The sequence below is a fragment of the Pseudophryne corroboree genome, chromosome 1, assembly GCF_028390025.1.
Source record: "Pseudophryne corroboree isolate aPseCor3 chromosome 1, aPseCor3.hap2, whole genome shotgun sequence".
Taxonomy (NCBI): domain Eukaryota; kingdom Metazoa; phylum Chordata; class Amphibia; order Anura; family Myobatrachidae; genus Pseudophryne; species Pseudophryne corroboree.
Genome location: NC_086444.1, coordinates 158,490,556 through 158,518,385, shown reverse-complemented (window position 1 = coordinate 158,518,385; position 27,830 = coordinate 158,490,556). Strand labels below are relative to the sequence as shown.

Below are 27,830 nucleotides of genomic sequence, written 5' to 3'. Positions count from 1 at the left end.
ACTGCCATGGCATTGGCCTTTGATCCCAAAAGGCCAATATCCTTCGCAGCATCCTTTAGGTAAACTGCCACGTTCTTGATATAACCCAGCGTCAAGAGGATGTTATCCCTATCTAGGGTATCTATGTCAGATGATAAGTTATCTACCCACTTTTCAATAGCACTACTCACCCACGCCGAGGCAATGACCGGTCTGAGTAGTGTACCTGTGGTCGTATAAATGGATTTTAACGTAGCCTCCTGCCTACGATCTGCAGGGTCTTTAAGGGCTGCCGTGTCAGGTGACGGAAGAGCCACCTTTTTAGACAACCGCAATAGAGCCTTGTCCACAATGGGGGGGTGACTCCCACTTCTCCCTATCCCCATTGGGAAATGGATAACCTACCGGAATCCTTTTGGGAATCTGAAATTTTCTGTCAGGACTTTCCCAGACTTTATCAAATAAAGTATTCAGTTCATGAGAGGGAGGAAACATTATTTCAGGTATCTTTTCCTTATACATACAGACCCTTTTATCCGGAACAGCAGGGTCCTCAGTGATATGCAATACCTCTTTAATAGCCACAATCAAGTACTGAATTTTCTTTGCCAATTTTGGATCTAATCTGGAATCACTATAGTCGACACTGGAATCAGTGTCTGTGTCGGTATCAGTGTCTGCCAACTGGGTAAACGTACGTTTCTGTGACCCCGAGGGGACCTGAACTTGCAATAACATATCTTCCACAGATTTTTTCCATGCTTGGGTCTGAGACTCAGACTTGTCCAATCTTTTACTAATACGAGCTACATTAGTATTCAAAGCATTCAATACATTTACCCAATCAGGGGTCGGCGGTGCCGACATGGTCACCCCCACCGCCTTTTGCGTCTCCAATACAGTCTCCTCCTGTGAAGAGCACTCAGCCTCAGACATGCCGACACACGTGTAATACACACCAACAGACACACTGGGCTTATAGGGGACAGACCCACAGGGAAGCCTGTCAGAGAGACACAGAGGGAATTTGCCAGCTCACACCCCGCGCCAAATCAATGGGTCAGAAGCGTTAACTAAAATGCCCCAGACCTGTAGCGCTTTTTTATATATATAATATTGCACCAAATAACCTGGTCCCCCCGTTTTGCACCCTGATACTTGTTCAGCAGTGTGAGGAAGGACCAGCGTCTCTGCAGCCAGCGGAGAGGAAATGGTGCCGAGTGAGCTGTGGGGACGAAGCTCCGCCCCCTTAATGGCGCGCTTCCGTACCGCTCTTTTATACTGAATATACTGGCGGGGGTTAGGACAGTGTCTTACACTAATGTCCCCTCTTGCCAGACCTTTGTTGAGGTAATTTAAGCTGCCCAGGGCGCCCCCCCCGCGCCCTGCACCCAGTCGTGCTGTGTGTGTGAGCGGGAGCTTGGCGCGCAGCGTCCATCCGCTGCGCTGTACCTCAGGGAAATGACGTCACTGAAGTCTTCTTTCTTCTTCTGCTCACCTGTCTTCTGACATCTGTCTCTGTGAGGGGGGTGACGGCCGGCTGTGGGAGTGAGCATCTGAGCGTACCCAGCGATCAAACCCTCAGGAGCTAATGGTGTCCTGTAGCCAGAAGCAGAGCCCTTGAACTCACTAGAAGTGGGTCATACTTCTCTCCCCTCAGTCCCACGAAGCAGGGAGGTTGTTGCCAGCAGCCTCCCTGAACATAAAAAACCTAACAAAAAAGTATTTTCAGAGAAACTCAGTAGAGCTCCCTTGTAGTGCGTCCAGTCTCACTGGGCACAATTCTAAAACTGGAGTCTGGAGGAGGGGCATAGAGGGAGGAGCCAGTGCACACCCCTTTCAAAGTCTTAAAGTGCCCATGTCTCCTGCGGATCCCGTCTATACCCCATAGTTCTTTTGGTGTCCCCAGCATCCTCTAGGACGTATGAGAAAAGGGTGGTTAAATGTGGGAGTTGATCACGTGACGCGCTGCACAGACTGGATGGAATACTCTCCCCTCCCCCCCCCTCTTCTCTTCCTCTTTTACTTTCTTGTGTTATAATTGTTATTCAGCTATCATTGCCGCATTATCTCAATTATCGTTGTATGAACATATTACCATTAGAATTTACCATTTTATTCGGGGTCTACCTTGTAATGCCAGATGTTTATCCTTTGTTTTTTTATACCACTACCTCTATTATGCTATGTTTGTATGTATACTTTTGTACTGAACTCTCAAAAAAAGTTATTAAATAATAAACAAACAAACAAACAAACCTTTTAGCGTATGCAATAGTTTTTATTCTTTAAAATATTTAAAAAGGTGTAAAAAGCAGATTTAGAAAAATAAAATCAATGATAAATACTATACAACTCATACAAAACACATTAAGGCTTTCTTTACCACTGCACTGTATGGCAACACGAAAACTCACTTCCGTAGTCCAGGATCAGCACATATCCAAAAATCTGATTCATAAATTCCATCTAAGATCATGGCTTCAAATCTTCCAAAAATTGTTAATCTTGGTAATCTGTGAAACCCTCTTCTTGTTGGCTTGGCTGTGAGTTTGGAACAATCTACCAGAGCAGATCAGTCGACAACTTTTATTGAATGGATGCCAGTGTGAACATGTGATGTTCTTGCATTCTGCCCGGTACCCCTGCCACTGAGGGAGTTGGCACTTTGTTGTACTGAGCGAGGGTATTTTGCAGCTGTGGCTTGAGAGATGGTTTGCTTTAAAGGCATAATATTAATGAAAAACAGTGAAGAGGAAATATATACAGTGTTCTTCTTGACCCTTTCTAAAGCATCACAATTTACTAATAAAAGTCAAGTATTATTTGGTTACAGCAAGACACAGGGGGTAATTCAGACCTGATCGTAGATGTGCGAAAAAATGCACATCTACGATCATTTTCTCTGACGTGGGGGGATGCCCAGCACAGGGAAAGTCCACCCCGCATGCCGGGTCCTGAAACCCCCCCCTCCCCCCCAGGTGCATACATGTGAAAGTATCGCACGGCGACAATGCTTTCACATAGATCGAGTAGCCCTCTGCCTATGCAGCCTAGCCATGTTTTGGGTCGAGGCGGGTGCGTGTGAACTCACGCAGCCGGCACGACGCACACTGGCAACAAACCGGACATGCCTACGTTCCAGCATGCCGCAGTGCAGCAAAAATGAGCATGGCTACATTTGTACACTAGAGCCAAAAATGCTCACTTTGACATCCCGAATTAGTCTAATACATACAACATGCATCACATTACTGAGTAAATACAACATAAGTTACCTGAGTTATTGGATGATGTTTTTCAACCACAATGGAACTCATTGGTGGTGAAACCCCCATGGAGCCAATGTTACCGCCAGTTTTACTGATTTTCTGCGCTAGATCAGAGCGAGCTGTGACACGGGCTGTTATAGTCCTCCCAGCCTTCTGATGACCTGATGTTAAAACTCTCGTTGCTGGCTACAAAATTAAATGAACAACTGATAGAGAATACTGTTCAGCATTTATAGAATCTGTGCCATGTAACTGTACTGACTGCACTCATCTTTATAAAAAAATAAGAATTTACTTACCGATAATTCTATTTCTCGGAGTCCGTAGTGGATGCTGGGGTTCCTGAAAGGACCATGGGGAATAGCGGCTCCGCAGGAGACAGGGCACAAAAAGTAAAGCTTTAGGATCAGGTGGTGTGCACTGGCTCCTCCCCCTATGACCCTCCTCCAAGCCTCAGTTAGGATACTGTGCCCGGACGAGCGTACACAATAAGGAAGGATATTGAATCCCGGGTAAGACTCATACCAGCCACACCAATCACACCGTACAACCTGTGATCTGAACCCAGTTAACAGTATGATAACAGCGGAGCCTCTGAAAAGATGGCTCACAACAATAATAACCCGATTTTAGTAACTATGTACAAGTATTGCAGATAATCCGCACTTGGGATGGGCGCCCAGCATCCACTACGGACTCCGAGAAATAGAATTATCGGTAAGTAAATTCTTATTTTCTCTATCGTCCTAGTGGATGCTGGGGTTCCTGAAAGGACCATGGGGATTATACCAAAGCTCCCAAACGGGCGGGAGAGTGCGGATGACTCTGCATCACCGAATGAGAGAACTCCAGGTCCTCCTTAGCCAGGGTATCAAATTTGTAGGATTTTACAAACGTGTTTGCCCCTGACTAAGTAGCCGCTCGGCAAAGTTGTAAAGCCGAGACCCCTCGGGCAGCCGCCCAAGATGAGCCCACCTTCCTTGTGGAATGGGCATTTACATATTTTGGCTGTGGCAGGCCTGCCACAGAATGTGCAAGCTGAATTGTATTACACATCCAACTAGCAATAGTCTGCTTAGAAGCAAGAGCACCCAGTTTGTTGGGTGCATACAGGATAACAGCAAGTCAGTTTTCCTGACTCCAGCCGTCCTGGAACTCCTGTCAGCTGGCTCCTTGAGGACGGCCCTATCTATAGACGGTACCGCCACTTGTTTTGATAAGCGTGTGAGCGCCTTATCCACCCTAAGGGGTGTTTCCCACCGCGCCCTAACTTCTGGCGGGAAAGGGTATACCGCCAATAATTTTCTAACGGGGGGAACCCACGCATCATCACGCTTCATTTAATTTATCTGATTCAGGAAAAACTACAGGTAGTTTTTTCACATCCCACATAATACCCTCTTTTGTGGTACTTGTAGTATCAGAAATATGTAACACCTCCTTCATTGCCCTTAACAAGTAACGTGTGGCCCTAAAGGGAAATACGTTTGTTTCTTCACCGTCGACACTGAAATCAGTGTCCGTGTCTGTGTCTGTCGACCGACTGAGGTAAAAGGACGTTTTAACGCCCCTGACGGTGTTTGAGACGCCTGGACAGGTACTAATTTGTTTGCCAGCCGTCTCATGTCGCCAACCGACCTTGCAGCGTGTTGACATTATCACGTAATTCCATAAATAAGCCATCCATTCCGGTGTCGACTCCCTAGAGAGTGACATCACCATTACAGGCAATTTGCTCCGCCTCCTCACCAACATCGTCCTCATACATGTCGACACACACGTACCGACATATAGCACACACACACAGGGAATGCTCTGATAGAGGACAGGACCCCACTAGCCCTTTGGGGAGACAGAGGGAGAGTTTGCCAGCACACACCAAAGCGCTATATTTTACAGGGATAGCCTTATAATAAGTGCTCCCTTATAGCTGCTTTTATAAAATCACAATTTCGCCAAATTTTGCCCCCCCTCTCTTGATTTAACCCTGTTTCTGTAGTGCAGTGCAGGGGAGAGCCTGGGAGCCTTCCTGACCAGCGGAACTGTGTGAGGAAATGGCGCTGTGTGCTGAGGAGATAGGCCCCGCCCCCTTTTCGGCGGGCTCGTCTCCCGCTTAAAAATGGATTCTGGCAGGGGTTAAATATCTCCATATAGCCCCGGAGGCTATATGTGAGGTATTTTTTTGCCAAAAAAAAAAAGGATTTTCATTGCTGCCCAGGGCGCCCCCCCCCCAGCGCCCTGCACCCTCAGTGACTGCCGTGTGAAGTGTGCTGAGAGCAATGGCGCACAGCTGCAGTGCTGTGCGCTACCTTAAGAAGACTGAGGAGTCTTCTGCCGCCGATTCTGGACCTTCTTCTCTTTTCAGCATCTGCAAGGGGGCCGGCGGCGAGGCTCCGGTGACCATCCAGGCTGTACCTGTAATCGTCCCTCTGGAGCTAATGTCCAGTAGCCAAAGAAGCCAATCCATCCTGCACGCAGGTGAGTTCACTTCTTCTCCCCTAAGTCCCTCGATGCAGTGATCCTGTTGCCAGCAGGACTCACTGTAAAATAAAAAACCTAAGCTAAACTTTTCTAAGCAGCTCTTTAGGAGAGCCACCTAGATTGCACCCTTCTCGGCCGGGCACAAAAACTTAACTGAGGCTTGGAGGAGGGTCATAGGGGGAGGAGCCAGTGCACACCACCTGATCCTAAAGCTTTACTTTTTGTGCCCTGTCTCCTGCGGAGCCGCTATTCCCCATGGTCCTTTCAGGAACCCCAGCATCCACTAGGACGATAGAGAAATAAAATGAAAATAAATGCGGGTCTGTTTCACTTTCCTCCTACTGGACACTGAAGGATGTTTCTGACTCACCAAGCGAAGAGCAAGAACAGCACTGCCATGCCGAAGCAGACCTTCCAGACTCCAGTTACGTAATGTTTTGCTATAGTGTCTAAATTATACACTTGTCTAATTTTATAATGTGTGTGCAATATTTTAATAAAGTTTTTAAATATTTAACATTCATATAACTGTGATCAATGGATTTAGTGGAATCATGGTTGCCTGAGGTTGGAACATGCAAGTATACCATCTTACGACTGCAATGACAAATGATGTCACATTACAGCACTAGATTGGTTTGGCCTAAAGTTGGGGCCCATTCCATACAGCAATGACTCTGTTCCCGTCATATTTGCAGCAGATGAAAAGAGATAACACAACATTAAGGGGGTTTGGTTCTAGGCAATGACACTTAGAACTGTTTAGTTACTAGCATCCCGTATACAACTTGCTCATTTCAGGTCACAGGCATATAATATGCCTGGAAGGGTGCAGAACACTCTATATTGGAGATTATAAAGTTTTAATACATCACAAAGTTTCTATAGAGCTATGAGATAAGGAGATTTATGGTAGACTTACCATGGTTAAATCTCTTTCTGCGAGGTACACTGGATTCCACAGGGAATACATCGGGTGTAGAGTTGGATCTTGATCCGAAGCATCAACAGGCTAAAGCTTTGACTGTTCCCAGGATGCGCCGCACTGCCTCCTCTATAACTCCACCTCCAGGCACTGGAGCTCAGTTTTGTTAACCAGTCCAATGCAGTAGCAGGTAAAAGAGATGGTAGATGTTAGTCACATAGAACCACATTCTCACGACAGGAGAAGGTACTAGCGGCTAATGCCATACAAACCCAAAGAAGCCAAGTGCGTCAGGGTGGGCGCCCTGTGGAATCCAGTGTACCTCGCAGAAAGAGATTTAACCATGGTAAGTCTACCATAAATCTCCTTTTCTGCAGCGGGGTACACTGGGATTCCACAGGGAATACATCGGGGATGTCCTAAAGCAGTTCCTCATGGGAGGGGATGCACCGTAGCGGGCACAAGAACCCGGCGTCCAAAGGAAGCTTCCTGGGAGGCGGAAGTATCAAAGGCATAGAACCTGATGAACGTGTTCACTGAGGACCACGTAGCCGCCTTGCACAATTGTTCAAGAAAGTCCAACAGACTGAGTAGAATAAGCTTTAATAGCAGCAGGAGCTGGAAGACCAGCCTGTGCATATGCTTGTGCAATCACCATTCTAATCCATCTGGCCAAGGTTTGCTTATTTGCAGGCCAGCCACGTTTGTGAAAACCAAAAAGTACAAAAAGGGAATCTGACCTCCTGAGGGAGGCAGTCCTCTCTACGTAAATACGGAGAGCCCGTCCCACATCCAAAGACCGCTCTTTGGAGGACAAACCAGAAAATAGAAAGGCCGGGACCACAATCTCTTGGTAAAGATAAAAAGATGACACCACCTTAGGTAGATAACCAGGGCGAGTTCGAAGAACGGCCCGGTCACGGTGAAAAATCAGAAAGGGTGGACGACAGGACAAAGAGCCCAAGTCCGACACCCTCCTAGCAGAAGCAATAGCCAGCAGAAACACGACCTCAAGCATAAGGCATTTAAGGTCCACAGACTCAAGAGGTTCAAATGGAGACTCTTGCAGGGCATTCAAGACAACAGACAGATCCCATGGAGCCACAGGAGGGACATAGAAAGGCTGAATCCGTAAAATACCCTGAGTGAAACCACACCAACAAGGCAGATATATGAACCTTGAGGGAGGCCAGACGAAGGCCTAAGTCCAGGCCTTGTTGCAGAAAAGCCAAAAGTCTGGCAATGCTGAACTTGTATGCATCATAATTCTTATCAGCACACCAGGTGAAGTAAGAATTCCAGACTCTATAATAAATCCGTGGCGAAGCCGGTTTGCAGGCCTTGAGCAAAGTTTGTATAACTGCCTCGGAGAATCCTTTGGCCCTCAGGAGTGAAGCTTCAAGAGCCATGCCGTCAAAGCCAGCCTGGCCAGGTCCGGGTAGACACAAGGGCCCTGAACGAGGAGGTCTGGGCATTGAGGAGGTAGAAGAGGACGCTCTATCGAGAGACCCTGCAGGTCTGAGAACCAATGCCGTTGGGGCCACGCTGGAGCGACTAGTAGTAGTATTCCTCCTTCTTGCTTGAACTACTGTAGTACCCTGGGCAGGAGTGACATTGGAGGGAACACGTAGGGCAGCCAAAAGTTCCATGGAATTGTCAGTGCGTCCACGAACGCTGCTTGAGGATCCCTTGTCCTTGATCCGAAGACCGGAACTATGTGATTGTGTCAAGACGCCATCAGGTCTACATCTGGTAGGCCGCACTTGTCCACTAGGAGTTGAAAAACTTCCTGATGGAGACTCCACTATCCAGCGTGTACGTCCTGACGACTGAGGAAATCTGCTTCCCAGTTGAGGACTCCAGGAATGAACACTGCCGATAAAGCTGGCAGATATCGTTCCGCCCAACGAAGGATTTTTGACACTTCCATCATTGCCATGCGGCTTCGAGTGCCGCCTTGATGATTTATGTATGCCACCGTGGTGGCATTGTCTGATTGTACTTGAACAGGCCTGTTCTGTATCAGAGGCAGGAAAAGAGTCAAGTCATTGAAAACTGCCCGCAACTCCAGAATGTTTATCGGGAGGAGAGATTCCTCCTTGGTCCACCTACCCTGGAGAGAGTGTTGCTTCAGCACCGTGCCCCAACCCTGCAGACTGGTGTCCGTTGTCAGTAGGACCCAGTTGGGTATCCAGAAATGACGGCCCCTGCTCAACTGTTGGTCCTGTAGCTATCAGCTCAGTAACAGACGAACCTCCGGAGTCAAGGAGATCGTTTGAGACCTGATCCGATGAGGCAGGCCTTCCCATTGGAAAGGATTAACTTCTGCAGAGGGTGGAAATGAAATTAAGCGTACTCCACCATGATGAAAGCTGACACCATGAGACCTAGTACTTGTATCGACACTCTTGGGCGAGAAAGGAAGTATCTGATCCTGTCCTGAAGTTTCAGGACCTTCTCTGGAAACAGAAATAGTATTTGACTGTATTTGTCTAGCAGTGCCCCCAGGTGCACCATGCTCCGAGCAGGGACCAGTGAGGACAGTTGATGAGCCACCTGTGGGCTTGGAGGAATTGGACCGTCAGTTCCAGATGATGTAGGAGAACCTCTTGGTAGTTCGCCAGGATCAGCAAGTCATCCAGATATGGCAGGATCCTGATTCCCTGACGGCGAAGAAAGGCCGTCATCACGGCCATGACCTTGGTGAAAATTCGAGGTGCCGTGGCCAAACCAAATGGTAGGTCCTGGAATTGATAATGTAGGTTGCCAATAGCAAACCGCAGATATTGCTGATGTCAAATGGCAATAGGTATATGCAGGTAAGCATCCTGTATGTCCAGGGATACCATATAGTCCTCTGGTTCCATGGCCAGTACAATAGAGCGCAGGGTTTCCATACGGAATTTGGACACTCTGACAAACTTGTTCAATGATTTGAGATTAAGTATAGGCAAGAAGGACCCATTGGGTTTAGGGACTAGAAACAGAGTCGAGTGGTATCCTCTGCCTCTGTGGGACAGAGGTACCGGTATTACCACTCCTGTGTTCAGGAGGGACCGTACAACCAGGTGTAGCGCCGTCACTTTCAACAGATCCAAAGGGACAATCGTCATGCAGAACTGTCGAGGGGGGCGTCTCTTGAAAGAGACTGCGTACCCGTGAGAGACAACTTCTCGCACCCAGGTGTCTGAAGTGGTCTTTAACCAGACCTGGGCAAATTGCAGAAGTCGGCCTCCAACCCTGGGATCCCCCAGGGGGAGGCCCGCCCCGTCATGCAGCAGGCTTGTACTTTTTGGAAGCAGGCTGGCGGGTAGCCCAGGATTGTTTATGTTTGGGCTTAGTGGTTTTGGAAGTACGAGCCTGTCTTGGGTACGTCTGACCCTTTGCTTTTCCTGGAGGACTAAAGTAACGAAAAGTGGTACTCTTAGCCTTCGGAGCAGAAGGATTAGTACTTGGAAGAAACGCAGTTTTGGCAGTTGCCAAGTCAGTAACAATCTTGTTTAGGTCCTCCCCAAAGAGAATGTCTCCCTTAAAAGGGAGTACCTCCAGGGTCTTTTTGGAGTCCAGGTCCACCTACCAGGACCCCAACCACAGAATACGGCGAGCCAGTATAGACGTGGTCAGTGTCGGACTGGAACATGAAGGGCCAGCCTACAAAGGGTGTGTGGCCAGCCTCCACAGAGGATTGAAATATAAAATTGTCTTGTGCAGTGTAATGCAACATAGCTACCATGTGTAATACAAGTGCACAGTATGGAAACTGATCCATAAAGGAAGGCGTGGGCCCTCAGGCAGTCGGGCCCACCAGTGGTTTCCCCTGTACCCGTGGGCCAGTCCGACCCTGGACGTGGTAGACGTCTTGGCTGCCATAACACCTGCCTCAGATGACTGCCTCCTGCATATAGGTGGTAATATGAGACAGATATTGTCTGGCAGTGTCAGATATATCCTGAGGTAGCTCTTCTTCCAATGCCTGAATCCATGCTTCAATTCCTTTTGCGGCCCAGGAGGCTGCAATAGTGGGTCTATGTACAGCACCGGTAAGGGAGTAACTAGACTTCAGGCATCCCTCCACATGCTTATCCGTCGGTTCCTTCAGTGAGGTGACAGTAGTGACAGGCAGAGTAGACGACACCACAAGACGGGCGACATGAAAGTCCACTGGCGGTGGATTTTCCCACTTGTTACTCAATTCAGTGGGAATAGGATAACGAGCTAGCATCTTTTTAGACAGGGAGAATTTCTTTCCTGGAGAAGAGCTAAGGAACAGCTGACACAGGTTTAGAACAACTGAGTTTACATAGGGGTGCATGAAAAAGCTTGTGGCACCGCTATGTGAACTCAATTGTTCTAAACCTGTGTCAGCTGTTCCTTAGTAAGTTATCAGCCAGTGTCAGGTGACTAGTGTACCTTTAAAAGCCATAAGGTATGTGGCAGGTACACATTAAACCTAGTGGGCATATTTGCAGTTATATTATGTGTGATACAGTTTCCAGTTTTTAATTTTTAAGACTCTGTGATAGTGTAGGACCTGCAAGAAGGTGGGGTACCTTGGCGAGCGGTTTGCAGGCTTCCGTGTATTGGCCAATTCACTAACTAAACCCCCATCATTTATTTATTGATGTTGTGAGGATAAGTGAGTGCTGAATTTTCTGTTTGTATATATATATATATATATATATATAAATATGAGCAGATATGACGATGAACAGTCAGATACTGGATGTATATCACAGAATACTTGTACTAAATATTCAGGTAGAAGTACACTTGTTCTTAACTAACACTGTCTAAAATGACATGTAGAATACTTAAGTGTCTGTAAATGCACAGCGCTGATGAGACAGGCAGATTTACAGAGGAGAGAGTGCTCCCAGCAGTCCCGGAGATCAGCCCAGCTACATGTGTAAAGATGGCGCCAAAATCTGCCAGGGAGTGAGGGAGACAGAACTGCGGCTCCAGGGCGGGAACACCAGCAGTAGATGGCGCCCGGAGCAGGGGGAGGGGTTACAGGTCAGCGCCTTATCCCCTATGCTGGTCCTCACCACCGGGTACTGTGGAGCCTATATAAAATGGATTTTAGTAAATCAAACCTGTGCTCCCTGCCCTGGTGGATATAGTGGGGTCCCTGTGCAAGCACAGTGTCCATGCCAGCAGCGCGGTCCGTCTCCTGGGAATGCGACCGGACCGCAATTTACCGGTGGGTCCCACATGGGGGACCCTCTTACCTCCTCCCTGATGTGCAGCCACGCAATCCTGGAGAGTGTCAGCGGTGGTGTGCCTGTGGACCGGTGCGCCTTCGCTGCAAGTACCCGGGAACCGGCCGCGGGAGTATGCAGCACTGCTTGGGGAGGTGATGGAGCCGCAGCACAATGTCATAAAGACATAAAAAGTGCTGCGGCCCTTGAAGTCTTCTAAAATGCTCTTTTCAGGGCTGCGCAGTGACCTGCTATGCAGACACCAACTTACAAACTGAGCTCCAATGCCTGGAGGCGGGTTTATAGGGGAGGTGGTGCAGTGCATCCTGGGAACAGTCAAAGCTTTAGCCTGCTGGTGCCTCGGATCAAGATCCAACTCTACACCCGATGTATTCCCTGTGGAATCCCAGTGTACCCCGCTGCAGAAATAGGTTTCACTCTCTTGAGAGGTGTACTGAATACATTATTGTTTAGAAAGTAACAATCTAGGAGGTGTACTCATGGAGCAGTGAAAAAACCCTTTATCAGTGATAACTGGGCTTTTCACTGCTTCCTCCTATTCACAGAAGGGTTACAGCGGAGAGACCTCCAAATTTTGTCCAGCGGTGCCCCAGCCCAGTGTTAAGATTGCTTCACCATACAGTAGTTCTGGGAGAGTGATTCATAAAAGCACGGAGAGCTCAGATTTCCTTCTCAGAAAAGGTCACCATCTCAGTTTGGGGTAGAGAGCCTCCTGAAGGGAGAAGAAAGCGAAGACTGCTGTCTCCCCGCCTGCCCCCCATTGCTCCACTCCCTTCTCAGACTCCGGCCAATCAGAGAGGGAGTGGCAGAGAAAAATAAATCTGCCCTGCCTACTCCCTGTGTGACTGGGACAGAGGTTTCCGGGAATTGACTGGGATTTTCATGTGCTGGACAGGCAGGAAGAAGGGTGCAGCACACAACAGAAGAAGTAAAAGGTGAAAAGTGCCCCGATCTCAGACAGTGCATCTGTATCTCGGTGCATGAGAAGTCAGGTCCAGCTTGCCGAGAACGGGGTATCACAATATACCATACTTCTCGCCAGGGTCACGGAGATTGCTTTGCCGGAAAGGTTAAGTATTTGTGAATTACTATTTATAACTATTATACTGTATATTGCATCAATATGATGCTATATATAGTGAAAATTAACACTTTCCACACCAGGATCTATATGACTAGACCCCTAGGTTGCTAACGTCCTTTCCCAGGGAAGAAATATTGCTGCAATATTTATTATTCTATTATTAAAATTTATCTATATAGCACCAGTGTACTCTGCAGCGTTTTATTGGGACCAAATGAAATAATAACACAAGGCCGGATACTGGAGTAAGAGGGACTTGCTTGCTTATATTCTATAGTGAAATAATAGTTTGATATATGAGGTTAAGGCCAAACACTGCATATTAGTCAAGCCTGATAGCAATGAGTTCTTAGTGGGTCTATACGATCCAAGTACAGAGCAATGTTGGTTAGGGAATCTGCAAGTGGTTTGAGTACAGAAACAGAATAGATTTGAGTCCTGTGTGTACTATGTATAGGGACAGTGAGGTAAGGAAGATATTCTGTGAACGTCAAACCTTCCTGAGGTTATCTTGGGGGACAGATTTCCTATACGAGAGAGGGAAATGCATAAATTGGAGTTGGATCAGAGGTACATTTTTTTCAGACAAGTGATGTTAAGAGAAGTAGGCTATTTTATATTTGATTTTGTAAAGTATAGGAGCCAAAATAGGTATCAGTAAAGCAGAACAGCCGTAGAAAAATAATCTGCAAGAAAAAAGCAGTGCAGATGCTGTGAAATATGGATTGCAGGGGTGAAAGTCTGGGTGGGAGAAGACTACTAATAAGACTATTGCAATAGTCAATGCAGGAGATTATCAAGGATTAAGGCTTTTGCAGTGACTTATATGAGATACATGAGGAATTTGGAGAGGTTTCTTAATTGTTTGAAACAGAGTTTGGAGGCAGACTTGATATTGGCGCAAATTACAATAACAAGTAAAAAATGAACCCAGTCAGCCAGCTTGCGGGGTGGGGTTTCCAGTGAGCCAGCTTGAGGGGTGGGGTTTCCAGTCAGCCAGCCTGAGAGGTGGGGTTCCCAGTCAGCCAGCTTGAGGGGTGGGGTTTCCAGTCAGCCAGCTTGAGGGGTGGGGTTTCCAGTCAGCCAGCTTGAGGGGTGGGGTTTCCAGTCAGCCAGCTTGAGAGGTGGGGTTTCCAGTCAGCCAGCCTGAGAGGTGGGGTTCCCAGTCAGCCAGCCTGAGAGGTGGGGTTCCCAGTCAGCCAGCCTGAGAGGTGGGGTTCCCAGTCAGCCAGCCTGAGAGGTGAGGTTCCCAGTCAGCCAGCTTGAGGGTTGGGAGGGGGGGTTCCAGTCAGCCAGCTTTAGGGGTGGGGTTTCCAGTCAACCAGCTTGAGGGGTGTAGTTTCCAGACAGCCAGCTTGAGGGGTGGAGTTTCTAAGTAGCGTTTCTATCACGGGCGTAATGTGTGTGGTGCACATGGGCCACTGGGTCCAGGTAGGGGGGGGCCCACACCACACCCATGTTGTTTTATACTTACCTTTCCGGAGTCTCGCGACGGTTGCGGCGCCATGTTTCCGGAGACCTGCGCAGTTGACTCCAGCAAAATGCCAGAGCCTATGGTGCCGTGGAGAGGAGGGGGCCCACCAGGAGTCTGCACATGGGCCCCCTCCTCTCTTAAGACGTCCCTGTCCAGCACATATATTGGTAGAGAACTATTCATGTTGGGGGCAGAAAATCCACAATCCTCCCTGTGTGAAGACTTACAGAGCTGCCCTCTAATTTCCTACTTGGGAACCTATAACTAAATGCAAGCCAATACCATGTAGCCCTGTGCTACATAACATGTAACATGTAGATGGAATCAGAAGCCAACTAATCCCTTGTACAGAAATCGGATGAACAAGCGATGTTCTTCTGCTACACAGGTCTCCTCTCTAACTTGAGTACTGCAGCAATCAGATAAATGAAGAGAATATTACAGATCGTGTTAGTAATTACCAGTTTCTGAGTTGATAATATACTCGATCCTGATGTTGTAGCAGACATTACAACTGGAGTGCTCACATCATCCTTCGATTCGGAAGCACTTGATGGACCAAACTGCAGCTTAAACTAAAAGAAAAATGTAAAGTTTTTGGAAACCATTGAACATTGAAGTATATCCTTCAGGATACAGAGACCTCTGTGGGGCAAAAAAATAAAAACATACTTATTGTCAAGTACTTGTGGCTTGTACATACTGATATAGTATAAGACACTACTAATAGGCCATTCCATGAAAAGCAGTAAAAATGTGCCATACGTGACACTGTAAAAAAAAAAAAAAACAAGCTGTAGCTGTGTATCTTTGAGTTTTCAACATAGGTTAACAAGATAATTTATAGCTCTTTCTCATAGGTTTTCATAATCAAAAAATAACACAGGCACTTATTTGCTCAGAAATTATTTAGTGGGACCCTGGCTGCAGAGAAGAATACAAAGAATCGGGAGGTTTGATTTATAATGCACGGTAGCAGAAGATAAGAGCCTCAAACGAGACTCTACCCTCTACCGCAGGAGGGTAGGCAGCTATGTTTTGCTCATCTCATAAACCTCTCAGCTTGACCTCTCTGCTTAAGATCTGTGTTTCTCTTTCTCATTCACACACATCACCTTCTCCCACTCATGGTTACAGGACTTATTTTGGACTGCACACACTCTGCATAAGACTTTCCTCTAGTCTTAAGCATTCCTTAAAATCTCACCCTCTTCAGACTGCTTATCGAATCCCAGAACCACCTCCATAAGGTATTACTTATCCTCCCCTCTGCAGAGTCAACATATAACTTTATATATGTTCTCTCTGTACACTCACACATCCTGCAGTGCCCAGGTCAACACTGCTGTGTGACTGGGTCACAAAGACCACGAAAATCTCTGCAATCTGGCTGGATCAATATGCAATAAGTCACATTCGTCCAGAGTCTCAAACCCTATTTTCCTACAGAGTGTAAGCCTGCGAGCCGGGCCCTCTTACCTGTCTGTCAGTTATTACTCAGTCTTGTTTTATTACTGTTAATAAAGTTTTGTTTCCAATTGTAAAGTGCAATGGAATATGCTTTCACTATATTAATGTTACATAAAGCGGACTTTAGACTGAACCCCATGACAGGAGGTAAGCTGTAGTCCATTGTATAGCCTCCAACACCAGGGGCATAAGTTCAACCCAAGAGGCAAGTTAATGTTTTGTGCCCTTCTCCACTTGAAAAAAAAAAGTGGAAACAAATGGGGGATCTATCTATCTATCTATCTATCTATCTATCTATCTATCTATCTATCTATCTATATTGGCTGAAGTAGACTGTGGCACTCCAAGTGAGAAAAAGATGCTCTTTAGTAATAAAGAATCATATTAGTACAAAGCTGTATTGCATGTACATTCGGGGCTGACATTTCGGTGCCACGTAGGCACCGTCCTCAAAGCCCAAAAAATGTAAACAGCACATTTTTTAGGCTTTGAGGACGGTGCCTACGTGGTACCGAAATGTCAGCCCCGAATGTACATGCAATACAGCTTTGTACTAATATGATTCTTTATTACTAAAGAGCATCTTTTTCTCACTTGGAGTGCCGCAGTCTTCATCAGCCAATATTCTAATTTCTCACTGAGGGCAGCCTACTATTTCCAAACTTTGTTAGCGACGAGTGCGGATTCTACACACGTTCTATATTATCTATCTATCTATCTATCTATCTATCTATCTATCTATCTATCTATCTATCTGTGTAGATAAAGGTGCAGCACTCACGGATACCAGCAAGAAGAAACAGATGCATCCATATGCATCCAAAACAGAGGTGTCACTCCTGGACCATATGCTCAGCTGTGCTTTATTCAAGTGTTTATTCGCTGTATGTTGCACTTGCTTTTGTGTGACCTGATGATGGGGAAGGGTTGGGGGGGAGGGGGGGGGGGGGGATTTCCCCGAAACGTTGAATAAAGCACAGCTTGTTTTTCACTGAGCATATGGTCCAGGAGCGACACCTCTTTTTTAGATGATTATGGATGGGGTTTGCTAGCCCCTAGGAGAGCACCCTGGCAAGTAATTGTTTTATGCTACCACTGGGAGTGCTGGATATTTGGAAGGAGTATGTATATATATGTATGTATGTATATATATATATATATATATATATATATATATATATATATATATCTATATCTATACACACACACACACACACACACACACACACACACACACACACACACACACACAACAGGATTTTGATACCTACCGGTAAATCCTTTTCTCCTAGTCCATAGATGATGCTGGGGTCCACTTCATGACCATGGGGTATAGACGGTTCCGCAGGAGCCATGGGCACTCTTAAGACTTTTCAATGGGTGTGAACTGGCTCCTCCCTCTATGCCCCTCCTCCAGACCTCAGTTATAGGAACTGTGCCCAGGGAGACGGACATTTCGAGGAAAGGATTTACTTTAATACTAGTGGTGAGATACATACCAGCTCACACCTCAACCATGCCGCACAACATGGCGATCAACATAACACACGCCAACAGGCATGAACCAATTACAGCAACATGCTGAAACTAATATAACACAACTTGTGTAACTGTAATAACAAAACTGCAGGTAAAGTACGCACTGAGACGGGCGCCCAGCATCCTCTACGGACTAGGAGAAAAGGATTTACTGGTAGGTATCAAAATCCTGTTTTCTCATACGTCCTAGAGGATGCTGGGGTCCACTTCATGACCATGGGGTTTATACCATAGCTCCAGTACGGGCGGGAGAGTGCAGATGACCCTGCAGCACTGATTGACCGAACTTGAGGTCTTCATCGGCCAAGGTGTCAAACTTGTAGAATTTTGCAAATGTGTTTGATCCTGACCAAGTAGCTGCTCGGCAAAGTTGTAATGCCGAGACCCCCCGGGCAGAGGCCCGACGTCGGTAACAGCAATCCAGCCGTAGTATGAGCGTGTTGAATCGTACTTCTAATACAACGCACAATAGTCTGCTTGGAAGCAGGACACCCAATCTTGTTGGGAGCATACAGGACAAACAAAGACTCTGCTTTCCGTATTCGAGCTGTTCTAGCGACATAAATCTTCAAAGCCCTAACCACATCTAGAGACTTTGACTCAGTGAACGTGTCAGTAACTACTGGCACCACAATAGGTTGGTTTATGTGGAAAGATGAAACCACTTTTGGAAGAAAATGTTGACGAGTTCTCAACTCTGCCCTATCTTCATGGAAGATCAGGTAAGGGCTCTTGTGAGACAAGGCCCCCAACTCAGACACCCGCCGAGCGGATGCCAATGCCAAAAGCATCACCACTTTCCAAGTGAGAAACTTCAACTCTATCTCTTGTAGAGGCTCAAACCAATCCGATTTAAGGAACTGCAACACCACGTTAAGGTCCCAAGGTGCCATTGGAGGCACAAATGGAGGCTGGATGTGCAGAACTCATTTAACAAAGGTCTGAACCTCTGGAAGAGAGGCCAATTGTTTCTGGAAGAACACTGACAAGGCCGAAATCTGGACCTTGACTGATCCCAATCGGAGGCCCGCCTCCACACCAGCCTGCAGAAAATGGAGAAAACGTCCCAACTGAAACTCTTCCGTAGGAGCCTTCTTGGAGTCACACCAAGACACATATTTTCTCCAAATATGGTGGTAATGTTTCGACATTACTCCTTTCCTGGCCTGAATAAGGGTGGGGATGACTTCCTTGGGAATAACCTTTCGGGCTAGGAACCTGCGCTCAACAGCCATGCCGTCAAACGCAACCCGGTAAGTCTTGATACACGCACGGCCCCTGCTGCAATAGGTCCTCGCGAAGAGGAAGAGGCCAAGGATCTTCCATGAGCAACTCCTGAAGATCTGGGTACCAAGCCCTCCTTGGCCAGTCTGGGGCAATGAAGATTGCTCGAACCCTTGTTCTTCTTATGATCCTGAGAACTTTTGGGTTCAGCGGAAGTGAAGGGAAGACATACACTGACCGGAATGCCCACTGGGTCACTAGCGCATCCACTGCTATTGCTTGAGGGTCTCTCGACCTGGAACAATATTTCTGAAGCTTCTTGTTGAGACGAGATGCCATCATGTCTACTTGAGGAACTCCCCAAAGACTTGTCACCTCTGTGAAGACTTCTTGATGGAGGCCCCATTCTCCTGGATGGAGATCGTGTCTGCTGAGGAAGTTTGCCTCCCAGTTGTCTACTCCCGGAATGAAAATTGCCGACAGAGCCTTTACATTTCTTTCTGCCCAGAGGAGGATTTTCGTAACCTCTGCCACTGCCGCTCTGCTTCTCGTTCCGCCCTGCCTGTTTATGTACGCGACTGCTGTTACATTGTCCGACTGGATCTGCACGGGATGATCTTGAAGATGTACCGCTTGTTGAAGGTCGTTGTAAATGGCTCTCAATTCCAGCACGTTTATGTGAAGGCAGGCTTCCTGACTTGACCATTTTCCTTGGAAGCTTTCCCCCTGAGTGACAGATCCCCAGCCTCGGAGACTTGCATCCGTGGTTACCCAGACCCAGTCCTGAATCCCGAATCTGCGTCCCTCTAGTAGGTGAGAACTGTGTAGCCACCACAGGAGCGAAATCCTGGCTTTTGACGACAGGATTATCTTCTGGTGCATGTGTAGGTGGGATCCCGACCACTTGTCCAACAGGTCCCACTGGAAAACTCTGGCATGGAACCTGCCAAACTGTATGGCCTCGTAGGCCGCCACCATCTTCCCCAACAATCGAATGCACTGATGGATCGACACACTTGATGGTTTCAATATCTGTTTTACCATTTTCTGGATTTCCAGAGCCTTTTCCACCGGAAGAAATACTCTCTGAACCTCTGTGTCCAGAATCATCCCGAGAAAAGACAATCTTGTCGTCGGTTCCAACTGTGACTTTGGATAATTTATGATCCAACCGTGTTGTTGGAGTATTGACAGGGAGAGTGTGGTGTTGTGTAACAACTGCTCCCTGGATCTCGCCTTTATGAGGAGATTGTCTAGATAAGGAATTATATTGACTCCTTTTTGACGCAGGAGAACCATCATCTCCGCCATCACCTTGGTGAATACCCTTGGCGCCGTGGAGAAACCGAAAGGTAACATCTGGAATTGGTAATGGCAATCCTGCACCGTGAATCTCAAATAAGCCTGGTGAGGAGGATAAATGGGAACATGCAGGTAAGCATCCTTTATGTCTACAGACACCATGTAGTCCCCCTCCTCCAGACTGGAAATCACTGCCCTCAGTGATTCCATTTTGAACTTGAATCGTTTCAAGTAGAGATTCAGATTTTTTAGGTTTAGGATCGGTCTGACCGAGCCGTCCGGCTTTGGAACCACAAAAAGGCTTGAATAAAACCCCTCCCCTTGTTGTGACAAAGGTACTAAGACTATGACCTGCTCCTGACATAATTTTTGGATTGCCGCTGTTACTGCTTCCCTTTCCAGAAGAGAAGCTGGCAAGGTCGATTTGAAAAATCGGCATGGGGGAACGTCTTGAAACTCCAGCTTGTACCCCTGGGATACTATCTGCAAAACCCAGGGGTCCAGGCCAGACTTAATCCAACCTTGGCTGAACAGTTTGAGACGTGCCCCCACCCGAGCGGCCTCCCGCAAAGGAGCCCAAGCGTCATGCTGAAGATTTGGAAGAAGTAGGGGTAGACTTCTGCTCCTGGGAACCTGAAGCCGCTGTGGACTTCTTTCCCTTTCCCCTACCTGCAAAGAAGGTGGAACCTCTTGCTTTTTTGTATTTATTGGGCCGAAAGGACTGCATGTGCGGGTGATATGTCTTTTTTTTTTTTTCCGCCGGTGCAGGCGCAGAGGGCAAAAATGTCGACTTACCTGCGGTAGCCGCCAAGACTAACGCATCCAGTCCATTGCCAAATAAGGCCTCACCTTTATATGGGAGAGCCTCCATATTTCTTTTGGAATCTGCATCCGCGTTCCACTGGCGAATCCACAACGCCCGCCGAGCCGATACTGCCATGGTAGCGGCTTGTGAACTCAAGAGTCCAATATCTTTCATCGCTTCTAGCATGTATGCGGCAGCGTCTTTGATATTCCCTAACTTAAGGGGTATCTCATCTTTATCAATCGTGTCAATTTCTGATGACACGCTTTCTGACCATTTTTCAAAAGCGCGACTCACCCACGCGCAAGCAATTGTGGGCCTGAGCAGCGTACCATTGGCAACATAAATGGATTTTAATGTAGTCTCCATTTTGCGGTCTGCTGGCTCCTTTAGTGAAGCCGTGCCAGGTGCAGGGAGAATTAACTTCTTTGTCAACTTGGACAGAGCACTGTCTAACCCAGGGGGTGACTCCCATTTTTTCCTGTCCTCCACTGGGAAAGGATAAGCTATCTAAATACTCTTGGGAATACAAAATTTCTTTCGGGATTCACCCACATCCCTTCAAAGAGAGTATTAAGCTCGTGGGAAGGAGGGAAAGTGACCTTGGATTTCTTTTCTTTATAGAAATAAGCCTTCTCTTGAGGTACAGGAGTGGCTTCCGTGACTTCCAGAACTTCCCTTATAGCTACAATCATATATTGTATATTTTTTGCCAATTTATGATCTATTTCTCTGGAGTCACTATCGTCAACACAAGAATCAGTGTCCGTGTTGGTATCAGTATTCACAATATTCGTAAATGGTCTCTTATGTGACCCAGAGGGGTCTCCTGCGGATGGAAGAACAGAGCCCTGAAAAATCACATCCTCCACAGATTTTCTCCAGCACTCAGCATGAGATGCAGACTTATCTAATTTCCTATTAATATGATGCATACTATCACGTATTTCTTTCACCCATGCAGGCTCTCGGTGTGCCGGCAGCGCCACCACATTACACTTCTGTGTCCCTAAAATGGTTTCCTCCGGGGAGGAACTCCCTGCCTCTGACATGTCTCACACACGTGTACAACACACACACAGACACACTGGGACTTATAGGGGGCAGACCCACAGTAAAATCTGTCAGAGGGACACAGTATAGGAGCAGCCAGTTCACAACCCAGCACCAAAGAAAAAATCCCCGTGTCGCGTACTCCGTACACAGAAACCTTTAAGCGCTATTATATTGTGCACAATATGTATTAGCACCCAGGCCCCCCCTTTTTTTTCACCCTGATACTTGTTCAGAAGTGGAGGAGGACCAGCTTCATCTCTGCAGTCTGTGAATGAGAGAAAATGGCGCTGAACAGTGTGCTGGCTGCCTGAGGAGGAAACTCCGCCCCCGCAATGGCGCGTTTCTCCTCAGAGATTTTTTACATAATATTTATACTGGCGGGGGTAGGGCTGTTATGGAACTCATGACCTTAGTGCTGAGAGGAAGCAATACTAACCACTCTGCCACCTCATTTTACTACTTCAGGATATAAAAGCAGTAGAAATAGGTTGTATTTTTAGTGCCATTTTACAAATATTATGCAAATATATGAAGATTCACATTTACAAGGGTGCTTAAATGGACTGGGAAGTGGTTTTGGACTGTGCTTAGTAGACCATTCACTTCATACTCACAAACAGCAAATACAAGCGAGCATTACTTTACAGCATGGTAAGGTCAGTCCTCTGCACAAATAAATAGTACATATAGGATATACTGTAAATCTCTTTCACTCACATTTTGCTCCGATAGGACGGCTGGAGTGTGCACTGGTGTGGGGAGATCATGCTGGGAGGAGCTCAGGGGAACAGAGGTGGTTGGCAGCTGCTGAAATGTTACTGTGGGGCTGGAGCTGCGGTCTTCTCTCCTGGGTGGTTGATCTGCTATTGAGGATTAGTCACAATTACTATGTAGCTGTGCAAAATGCAATCTTCACCAGTGTGACACTTATTACATAACCAGGAAAATGTCAGTTTATTTCACAATGGCCAAAATACAATATTAAATATTTATTACTAATAAAACCCAAAAGTTAAAAAAATTCTCTCATATTTCACATTTATTTTTAAATAAAAGAGTGAATGAACCATATTTGCAGTGAATAGGAGAATGGGTTGATAACCATTCATATAAACAGTACACTTGGAAACACTTTTTTGCATTACTATAATGTAAAGGAATCTTCCTCCAAAGTAGCTGCAGCAGAAATTAAATACGTTTTCTATGTAACAGTGCCATCTTGTGGTCGGTTTGGTATCACATGTTTACAGTCACCTATATAAGGAAATTTTTTAACCAAATTATTAGTGAAAACAGCATGTGTACTGTAATCCAACAACAAGGCAAATGCCACCTTCCATTTAGTCTGCCAATATAAGACTGCTAAAAACTGATGCGTTTGCTGTAGGCTCATGTAGTTTCTTGCTTTACATTCTAACTGGAGAAAATCATCACATAAACTGTATTATGCTCTATGCTGCAAGGCTTATGTGATATCTGCTGTCCACATGGTAGATAGCAATACATGTGCGTGAATGAGCCCTATGTGGTACAGCACAATATCAAGCTTTTTTTTATGATCATTCCTAAAAAATACGCTCCAATTTATCATACTCAGTACTCCCAGTATAAAAGATAAAATAAGAATTTACTCACCGGTAATTCTATTTCTCGTAGTCCGTAGTGGATGCTGGGGACTCCGTAAGGACCATGGGGATAGACGGGCTCCACAGGAGACTGGGCACTCTATAAGAAAGATTTGGTACTATCTGGTGTGCACTGGCTCCTCCCTCTATGCCCCTCCTCCAGACCTCAGTTAGGATACTGTGCCCGGAAGAGCTGACACAATAAGGAACGATTTTGAATCCCGGGTAAGACTCATACCAGCCACACCAATCACACCGTATAACTCGTGATATTATACCCAGTTAACAGTATGAAATATAACTGAGCCTCTCAACAGATGGCTCAACAATAACCCTTTAGTTAGGCAATAACTATATACAAGTATTGCAGACAATCCGCACTTGGGATGGGCGCCCAGCATCCACTACGGACTACGAGAAATAGAATTACCGGTGAGTAAATTCTTATTTTCTCTGACGTCCTAGTGGATGCTGGGGACTCCGTAAGGACCATGGGGATTATACCAAAGCTCCCAAACGGGCGGGAGAGTGCGGATGACTCTGCAGCACCGAATGAGAAAACTCAAGGTCCTCCTCAGCCAGGGTATCAAATTTGTAGAATTTTGCAAACGTGTTTGCCCCTGACCAAGTAGCAGCTCGGCAAAGTTGTAAAGCCGAGACCCCTCGGGCAGCCGCCCAAGATGAGCCCACCTTCCTCGTGGAATGGGCTTTCACTGATTTAGGATGCGGCAATCCAGCCGCAGAATGCGCTAGCTGAATTGTGCTACAAATCCAGCGAGCAATAGTCTGCTTAGAAGCAGGAGCACCTATTTTGTTGGGTGCATACAGGATAAAAAGCGAGTCAGTTTTCCTGACTCCAGCCGTCCTGGAAACATAAATTTTCAAGGCCCTGACTACGTCCAGTAACTTGGAATCCTCCAAGTCCCTAGTAGCCGCAGGCACCACAATAGGTTGGTTCAAGTGAAAAGCTGATACCACCTTAGGGAGAAACTGGGGACGAGTCCTCAATTCTGCCCTATCCATATGGAAAATCAGATAAGGGCTTTTACATGACAAAGCCGCCAATTCTGACACACGCCTGGCCGAAGCCAAGGCCAATAACATGACCACTTTCCACGTGAGATATTTCAGATCCACAGTTTTAAGTGGTTCAAACCAATGTGATTTTAGGAAACTCAACACCACATTGAGATCCCAAGGTGCCACAGGAGGCACAAAAGGGGGCTGAATATAAAGCACTCCCTTTACAAAAGTCTGAACTTCAGGCAGTGATGCCAGTTCTTTCTGGAAGAAAATCGACAGAGCCGAAATCTGGACCTTAATGGAACCCAATTTTAGGCCCATAGTCACTCCCGACTGTAGGAAGTGCAGAAAACGACCCAGCTGAAATTCCTCTGTAGGGGCCTTCCTGGCCTCACACCACGCAACATACTTTCGCCAAATGCGGTGATAATGGTTTGCGGTTACTTCTTTCCTGGCTTTTATCAGCGTAGGAATGACTTCCTCCGGAATGCCCTTTTCCTTTAGGATCCGGAATTCAACCGCCATGCCGTCAAACGCAGCCGCGGTAAGTCTTGGAACAGACAGGGCCCCTGCTGTAGCAGATCCTGTCTGAGCGGTAGAGGCCATGGGTCCTCTGATAACATTTCTTGAAGTTCTGGGTACCAAGCTCTTCTTGGCCAATCCGGAACCACGAGTATCGTTCTTACTCCTCGCCTTCTTATTATACTCAGTACCTTTGGTATGAGAGGCAGAGGAGGGAACACATAAACCGACTGGTACACCCACGGTGTCACTAGAGCGTCCACAGCTATCGCCTGAGGGTCCCTTGACCTGGCGCAATATCTCTTTAGCTTTTTGTTGAGGCGGGACGCCATCATGTCCACCTGTGGCCTTTCCCAACAGTTTACCAACAGTAGGAAGACTTCTGGATGAAGTCCCCACTCTCCCGGGTGTAGGTCGTGTCTGCTGAGGAAGTCTGCTTCCCAGTTGTCCACTCCCGGAATGAACACTGCTGACAGTGCTAGTACGTGATTTTCCGCCCATCGGAGAATCCCTGTGGCTTCTGCCATCGCCATCCTGCTTCTTGTGCCGCCCTGTCGGTTTACATGGGCGACTGCCGTGATGTTGTCTGATTGGATCAGAACCGGCTGGTTTTGAAGCAGGGGCCTTGCCTGACTTAGGGCATTGTAAATGGCCCTCAGTTCCAGAATATTTATGTGTAGGGACGACTCCTGACTTGACCAAAGTCCCTGGAAATTTCTTCCCTGTGTGACTGCGCCCCAGCCTCGAAGGCTGGCATCCGTGGTCACCAGGACCCAGTCCTGTATGCCGAATCTGCGGCCCTCTAGAAGATGAGCACTCTGCAGCCACCACAGTAGAGACACCCTGGTCCTTGGAGACAGGGTTATCAGTTGATGCATCTGAAGATGCGATCCCGACCACTTGTCCAAGAGGTCCCACTGGAAGGTCCTTGCATGGAACCTGCCGAATGGAATTGCTTCGTATGAAGCCACCATTTTTCCCAGGACTCGTGTGCAGTGATGCACCGATACCCGTTTTGGTTTTAGGAGGTCTCTGACTAGAGATGACAGCTCCTTGGCTTTCTCCTGCGGGAGAAACACTTTTTTCTGTTCTGTGTCCAGAATCATCCCCAGGAACAGTAAGCGTGTGGAAGGAACCAGTTGTGACTTTGGAATGTTTAGAATCCAGCCATGCTGTTGTAGCACTTCCCGAGATAGTGCTACTCCGACCAGTAACTGCTCCCTGGACCTCGCCTTTATTAGGAGATCGTCCAAGTACGGGATAATTAAAACTCCCTTTTTTCGAAGGAGTATCATCATTTCTGCCATTAAACACCCTCGGTGCCGTGGACAGTCAAAACGGTAGTGTCTGGAATTGGTAATGGCAATCCTGTACCACAAATCTGAGGTACTCCTGGTGAGGAAGGTAAATTGGGACATGCAGGTAAGCATCCTTGATGTCCAGGGATACCATGTAATCCCCCTCGTCCAGGCTTGCAATAACCGCCCTGAGCGATTCCATCTTGAACTTGAATCTTTTTATGTATGTGTTCAAGGATTTCAAATTTAAAATGGGTCTCACCGAACCGTCCGGTTTCGGTACCACAAACAGTGTGGAATAGTAACCCCGTCCTTGTTGAAGTAGGGGTACCTTGACTATCACCTGCTGGGAATACAGCTTGTGAATTGCCTCTAGTACAGCCTCCCTGCCCGAGGGAGTTGTCGGTAAGGCCGATTTGAGGAAACGGCGGGGGGAGGCGCCTCGAATTCCAGCTTGTACCCCTGAGATACTACTTGAAGGATCCAGGGATCCACCCGTGAGCGAAGCCACTGATCGCTGAAATTTTTGAGGCGGCCCCTCACCGTACCTGGCTCCGCCTGTGGAGCCCCACCGTCATGCGGCGGATTTGGAAGAAGCGGGGGAGGACTTTTGTTCCTGGGAACCTGCTGCGTGTTGCAGCTTTTTTCCCCTTCCTCTGCCTCTAGCCAGAAAGGACCCGCCTTTTCCCCGCCTGTTTTTCTGGGGTCGAAAGGACTGTACCTGATAATACGGAGCTTTCTTAGGCTGTGAGGGGACATGGGGCAAAAATGCTGACTTCCCAGCTGTTGCTGTGGAAACAAGGTCTGAGAGACCATCCCCGAATAACTCCTCACCCTTATAAGGCAAAACTTCCATGTGCCTTTTAGAATCTGCATCCCCTGTCCACTGCCGAGTCCATAAGCCTCTCCTAGCAGAAATGGACAATGCACTTATTCTAGATGCCAGCCGGCAGATCTCCCTCTGTGCATCTCTCATGTACAAGACTGAGTCTTTTATATGCTCTACGGTTAGCAATATAGTGTCCCTGTCTAGGGTGTCAATATTTTCCGACAGGGAATCTGACCAAGCAGCAGCAGCACTGCACATCCACGCTGAAGCAATAGCTGGTCTCAGTATAACACCAGTGTGTGTATATATAGACTTTAGGATAGCCTCCTGCTTTCTATCAGCAGGTTCCTTTAGGGCGGCCGTATCCGGAGACGGTAGTGCCACCTTTTTAGACAAACGTGTGAGCGCTTTATCCACCCTAGGGGGAGTTTCCCAACGTGACCTATCCTCTGGCGAGAAAGGGAACGCCATTAGTAATTTTTTTTAAATCACCAATTTTTTATCGGGGAAAGCCCACGCTTCTTCACACACTTCATTTAATTCTTCAGATGGGGGAAAAACTATTGGTAGTTTTTTCTCCCCAAACATAATACCCTTTTTTGAGGTACCTGGGTTTATATCAGAAATGTGTAACACCTCTTTCATTGCCTCAATCATGCAACGAATGGCCCTAGTGGACATTAAATTTGACTCATCGTCGTCG

The 27,830-nt window shown here is 47.1% G+C and overlaps 1 protein-coding gene across 5 annotated transcripts in view; it reads right to left on the bottom strand.

The window, feature by feature from the left end:
• Positions 1–2,239: 2,239 nt before the first annotated feature.
• Positions 2,240–27,830, bottom strand: part of POC5 (POC5 centriolar protein) — a 303,404-nt gene continuing 277,813 nt past the window's right edge. For 4 of the 5 annotated variants that reach the window (XM_063963760.1, XM_063963756.1, XM_063963744.1 and 1 more), the window contains 4 exons: positions 22,548–22,693; positions 14,896–15,009; positions 3,258–3,437; positions 2,240–2,698 (listed from right to left, as the gene is read on the bottom strand). In XM_063963760.1, the coding sequence (XP_063819830.1) occupies positions 2,555–2,698; positions 3,258–3,437; positions 14,896–15,009; positions 22,548–22,693 (584 nt within the window). In that variant the 3' untranslated portion in view covers positions 2,240–2,554. The remainder of the gene's footprint in view (positions 2,699–3,257; positions 3,438–14,895; positions 15,010–22,547; positions 22,694–27,830) is intronic. The other variant, XM_063963750.1, reaches the window with a different exon arrangement.